At 36.8% G+C, this 6,198-nt stretch overlaps 1 protein-coding gene across 1 annotated transcript; it reads right to left on the bottom strand.

Annotated features, from left to right (window-relative positions):
• Positions 1–3,793: 3,793 nt before the first annotated feature.
• On the bottom strand, positions 3,794–5,203 carry LOC110278707 (putative ribonuclease H protein At1g65750). The gene is made up of 3 exons (XM_021136942.1): positions 5,006–5,203; positions 4,183–4,672; positions 3,794–4,017 (listed from the first exon to the last, which is right to left on the bottom strand). The coding sequence occupies exons 1-3, from the start codon at positions 5,201–5,203 to the stop codon at positions 3,794–3,796; spliced, it is 912 nt and encodes a 303-aa protein (XP_020992601.1).
• Positions 5,204–6,198: the final 995 nt, after the last annotated feature.

Raw genomic sequence — 6,198 nt, 5'->3', positions numbered from 1 at the left:
AAATTTTGAAAGTTTTTAATCACACCCATATCTGTCTTATTCCAAAAGTTGATAATGCATGAAGCATATTCGACCTATAAGTCTTTGTAGTATTTTTACAAAATTATCTCTAAGATTTTAGTCCACCCAATTCAAGTAGTGGTGAATAGAGTGATTAGTGACAATCAAAGTACTTTTGTCAAAGAAAGACTGATAAGTGATAATGTTCTTATTGCTCATAAGTTTATGCATTTTCTGAAAAATAAGAAATATGGTGACTGTGACCTAGCCCTAAAGCTTGATATGAGTAACGTTTATGATAAAGTTGAATGGTCTTTTGTCTGGGCAATGATGAGAAAGTTGGGTTTTTGTGACAAATAGTTGGATTGAATAAAGGAATGTGTGACGACGATTTCTTATTCTGTTATTGTGGATGGTCAACCACATGGCTATTTTAGACCATTTTGAGGGTTGCGTCAAGGCGACACCCTTTCCTCCACCTATTTCTTTTTTGTACAGAAGGTCTCTCCCATCTGCTCCACAGAGGAGAACAGAGACATGCGATTTTTGGTTTGAGACTAAATCCTAGATGTCCCAAAATTACCCACTTATTTTTTGTATATGACTCAATTTTATTTAGCAGAGCTACAGAGAAGACTATCGTGGCCTACTTTATATTTTATAGACTTACGAGGGTATCGGTGGTCAAGTGGTTAATCTAGACAAGTTGTCTATTTTCTTTAGTAAGAATACTCCACTTCAAATCCAAGACCAACTAGTATCCATTCTTATGGTCCCGCATATAGAGAATCAAAATAACTATATTAAAGAAAAGGTCAATAAAAATTTCCAACTATAAAAATAGGCTTTACTTTCTCCTAGTGGTAGAGAAGTTCTGATAAAGACAGTGGCTACAGTAGTGCCAATTTATACACTGGTTGTTTTAGGTTGCCTGATACTTTATTGGAGGAGTTACAACAAACTATCCTACAAATTTAGTAGGCGCAAAAAACAGAGAGTGCAAGATGCAATGGATATGTTGGCAGATTACATGTAGACCTAAAAATCAAGGAGACTTGAATTTCAAGGACTTAAAGGCTTTCAACCTTGCAATGCTGGCAAAACAAGGTTGGAGGTTACCTTCTAAGCCAAATTCACTAACTAACAAAGTCTATAGAAGTAAATATTATAGATTCACAAGCTTTCTGAGAGCAAAGACAAGGAATAACCTATCATGGGGTTGGAAAAGTGTCATTGAGGGTAGGAAAGTTCTAGAAAAAGGACTAATCTAAAAAATTGCTAGAAAAAATATTGTGAACATTCAGACAGATTCATGGGTTAAGAAGTACACTGTCATTACGCCTATTGCTACCCAAGATACAGATAGAATCCCTCAATGCATCTCAGAACTAATTTTGCCTAACAGAACATGGAACCAGTAAAAAATAGCAGAATTTTTTTAATAAAAAATTGTAGAGGCAATTATCAATACTCCTATTTGTGAAGGCAAAGACCAACTAACCTGGATGAGGACAAGAAATGGTGGATACTCTGTAGTGTCTGGATACCAAATAGCCTTTCATTTCTACCACCCTCCTGGGAGTTTCTTCCTGGTCGATTTAAACAGAAGGAGCTTTCGTTGAATATATGGAAGCTGAAGAGCTAACCAAAAGTAAAAAATTTTATCTAAAAGATGATTCATAAAGACTTACCAATTAACAAAATATTATAACCCAGAATCGCATCACATAACCCGATTTGTCCTCACTGCCAAACGGAAGAAAAAATGGTGGATCACTGCATCTTTGAGTGTCCATATTCAATAGAAGCATGAAAACTCTCAGAGCTTGATTTTCCTACACAATAAGAAAAAACATGAAAATGGTGGTCATGTTTAATAAAGGCAAATAAGAGGAGAAGACACAATCAACTAGATGAGATGGAATTAGCAGCAAATTTGTGTTAACAGATTTGAAAAACAAGGAATGAATTAGCCTTCAACAAAAAAAAAAAAAGATTTTTTGGGATATGTGTTGAAGCGGCCCACATCTCCATTCAAGTGAGAGGTAAAAGCTAATTCTTTGCAGTGGAGGCCTAAACTAAGTGGCAATCATGTTACTTCTTAATCAAGCTACACCAAGTTTAAATTCCAGTTAAGACATGAGGTTTTCTAAAACCTCAAAGTGTAAGTGTGTGAGTAGTGTAATGACGCAAAAAAAAAAAAAAATTCTGATTCTATTTTCCTCTATTCCTTCTCGTGGGTGAGAAGATGATGCTATTCTCTTGGTAAATTAGGAAACGTACTTCCCTTAATAAGTGTATTTCATTTACTTCTGAACTTTTGTTTTTTGTTAGATCTATTCTATTTTCTTATTTCTGTGTGTAGTCGTTAATGGACCATTTTATTACATTAATAAAATATTATCTTTGATAAAAAAATCTATAATCATTATAACAAAGTCATAATTATGATTAATTTTTGGAAAATATAATAATAACAAAAATACATCTCTGTAGTAATAAAATTTACAAATAATTAAATAAATCTTACTTTTGACAAGTTTTAAATTTTATTATATATTAAATTTATTTGTATAAAAAATTTAATTTTAAATTCTGAGTTCAAAATATTTATTACCAAGCTAATATGAATAAACACTCAATGAAGAAAATTATTACACAATATAAGTATTTACGCCACAGATATTAATGTCTAACTGATAGAAAAAATAAATTACAAATATATACACTATATAAACAAAAAATAGAAAAAATTAAAATATCCAGGGATACTTGGCATGTGAAAATTATCATCAAGAAGTGCATTTTGAACGCCAATTCAATGTTCTTCTACCGCAATCGCATGTTAATCAATAATCAGAAGTATGTTAAAATACATGACGTCTTCATATTCTCAATCTAGTAAACGTGAGCTTTCGATCACCAAGAATTCCTTAAAGTGTGGTGATTTCATGACTTTTTTATTCCCCTAAAATATCAAGTTTATTATTACATTCACTATTATTTTATTGATATTTTTAATATTATTCAATTCTTAATTACTTATGTTATTAACCCAACAAGTTTTTTTTTTTTTTGGGTGTCTAAACATAGACAGAAACAAAGCTAACATTATCCTATATCCGAGCGAATGATTTGTTGGAGATCAGCACAAGACTCAGACCAAATAACATGATTAGAGTTATCCTTGGTACCATATCTAGCCATCTAATCCGCAGCTCTATTTGCTTCTCGGGACACCCACTCAACGTGAACAAGCCAAAGACGAGATAAAAGCTCCTGTATCTTGTGAACCAAATCTGTTACTTCAGATGAATACCTACTTGTAAGCTCATACATGATGGGCAGAATGTCAAGGCAATCCGTTTCACATATAATATTCCTCAAACTGCAATCCCAAGCTAAAATCAGCCCCCTCTAAGCAGCAAATAATATCTGATGATAGACAAGAGGGAATGCTTCCAGAGCAGCCCGAGATCCAATCTCCCTTAGAATCTCTAATAATACACCCAAATCCCGCTAAATTTGAATCTTGATATAAGCTTGCATCACAATTAATTTTAAAACTGTTGCCTACCGGTGGTTCCCAACATAGGCAATTTCGGAGAGACATAATGGCAATGTTTCGATTCCTATAAACCTTTAAGTCCTTGGCAGTAATTTTGGCCAAGGCAACAACCTTGTGGTCTGTCTAAGGGTTGTCAGTATTGAATATGTCATTGCACCTATGTCTCTATACCCACCAAACCCCTGCACCAAAAGACGCCTCATTATTAGTCAAGGCCTTCCGAAATCACTCTTCAAGAGCAGTACCAGCTGTCGAGTCCAGGATACTAGGATCCAACATATGCCAAATTGCCTTTGATCGTTCACAGTCTCTAAGGCAATGCTCCATAGTCTCCTGCGCCTTGTTACATCTCTTACACATATCTGAAGAAGCTAAATGCCGCTTGAATTGAAAGGTCTCAGTTGGTAGAGCATCATGTAAGCCAAGCCACATAGTAAATTTGAACTTATCTGGAATATTTGTATTCCACAACCAGTTTCAGTTACTATTGGCATTCCAATTTAATGTTTTTTCGAATAACCATCTATAACCATCCCTTGCACTATACTTTTTTGTTGCTGCAGGCCACCACTCCCACTATGGCTCCAACTCAGTCGAACTAGGATATCTCAAACCACAAAAAAACTGCTTAATCTCATGCGGAATAGGCGTGGTAAGACTATCAACCTCCCAAGACACCCCTTTCCACAAGTCAGCCACTATGAAATCTGATTCAGAAATATGTACATAAGGAACAAGGTTGCAAAGCTTACCAAAAGGAGTCCACTCATCATACCAAACTGATTTGTGGACATCCCCAATATTCCAATGAAGCCCTTCCTTGAGATGCTCATAGGCACTAACAATGTTCTTCCAGGTAGCCGATAAAGAATTTCTACTGTTTTCGTTCATACCAAATTGATTCCTGAGATATTTATGCTTCAGAACCTGCACCCACAACTTGTCACTATTATTTAGACAATCCCATGCCAACTTTCCCAGAAGTGCCATGTTAGCACAGGTAGTATCCCTAATACCGAATCCTCCCGCCCTTTTAGGAGTTATGGCGACCTCCCACCTGACCAGAAGCAGCCCTTTGCCGGTCACTTGGCCTTTCCACAAGAACTGTCTCATCAAGGAATCAATTTTATTACATGCATACTTCGGGAGAAGAGAAATTTGTATTTCATAAACCGGGATAGAGGGCATAACCGATTTAACAAGACAAAGCCCCCCTGCCTTATTCAGCAGGCATCCTTTCCAACTGGAGAGCTTCCTCGAAATTTTTTCAATAACCTCCTGATCCGTCTTTTTGGAAGCTTTGGCATGACCGATGTTAATTCCCAGGTATTTACAAAAACCACTGCAGAACCGGATGTTAGAGACCCCTGAAAGAACCTTTTTTCTCCTCTTCGACACCCTCTTGGAACACTGGGCCTTTCACTTATGAAGATTTACCTTCAAACCTGACGCTCTAGAAAACAAGTCCAGGCAATGCATAACCTCTATTACTTGAGCTTTCGATGCCTTACAGAAAAGCAAAAGATCATCTGCAAACATCAAATGAGAGAGTCGTGGTCCGTTCGTAGAAACCGCTACCGGGTTCCACAAACCTTGGGAAACTCTATGAGAGATAAAGCAGGCAAGCATTTCCATACATAGTACAAATAGATAAGGAGACATGGGATCTCCTTGCCTCAACCCTCTCTATGGATTGAAATTTTGTAGCCTGTTCCCATTCCGTAAAACTGCTAACGAAGAGGAAGTCACACAATTCAATATAAGATTAAGGGTAGCCTTTAGAAACCCAAACTGGAGCAAAGTAGCTTCCAAAAAATGCCAGTCTACCCTATCATAAGCTTTTTCTAAATCAATCTTGAACGCCATGGTCCCTTTTCAAGACTTAATGTTCCTCATGAAGTGCATAATCTCCTGAGCAATGATAATATTCTCTGTGGTTCCTCTTCCTGGAATAAACCCTCCTTGCAAAGGACCAATGATCTCTGACAAAAAAGGTCTGAACCTGTTAACTAGAACCTTTGTGACAATTTTATAAATTACATTACATAAGCTAATAGGCCGAAACTCCCGTAAGGAAGAGGGAACTTCCACTTTAGGAATTAGAACAACGAGAGTATCGAAAATAGTCGCATTCATTGGTTCATCCTCAAATGCTCGCTTGACCAGTCCACACACATCATTGCTAAGAGAGTCCCAGAACTCTTTGTAGAAAATTGCTTGAAATCCATCTGGCCCTGGGGCTTTAAACGAACACATGGTCATCACAGCTCTTTTAACCTCTTCAGACGTCACTGGCTCCACTAGCTTTTGACAAGCCTCAGTACTAAGAGACGGGCAAGGAAAATGCCTCATGGCGTCCAGGTCGATATCCTCCCTTGTAGAAAGAGTTTTTGAAAGAAAGAATTTGCCGCCATTTCTAGAATCGAAGTCTCCGTGGCCCAAGACCCATCCTCCAAAAACAACCCATGAATTTTATTCCTCTTTCGCCTGATAACCGTCTGCAGATGAAAAAATTTTGTATTTCTATCTCCACATCTCACCCATTGTTCTCTAGGTTTTTGATACCACAATAACTCTTCTTGCAGAAGGACAACATTCAATTTCCGATGCAAAACTTGCTCTTTGATCCT

This window comes from Arachis duranensis, chromosome 3 (genome assembly GCF_000817695.3).
Source record: "Arachis duranensis cultivar V14167 chromosome 3, aradu.V14167.gnm2.J7QH, whole genome shotgun sequence".
NCBI lineage: Eukaryota > Viridiplantae > Streptophyta > Magnoliopsida > Fabales > Fabaceae > Arachis > Arachis duranensis.
This window is presented reverse-complemented; position numbering and strand designations above follow the sequence as displayed.

What these genes read in the sequence shown, in the direction of transcription:
- LOC110278707 (XM_021136942.1), bottom strand. Translation starts at nt 5,203, where the DNA reads ATGGAAATGCTTGCCTGCTTTATCTCTCATAGAGTTTCCCAAGGTTTG. An exon ending in CTAGAGCGTCAGGTTTGAAG is followed by an intron (nt 4,673 to 5,005) that starts GTAAATCTTCAT and finishes TTGATGAGACAG; the next exon opens with TTCTTGTGGAAAGGCCAAGT. An exon ending in GATTAAGCAGTTTTTTTGTG is followed by an intron (nt 4,018 to 4,182) that starts GTTTGAGATATC and finishes CAAATATTCCAG; the next exon opens with ATAAGTTCAAATTTACTATG.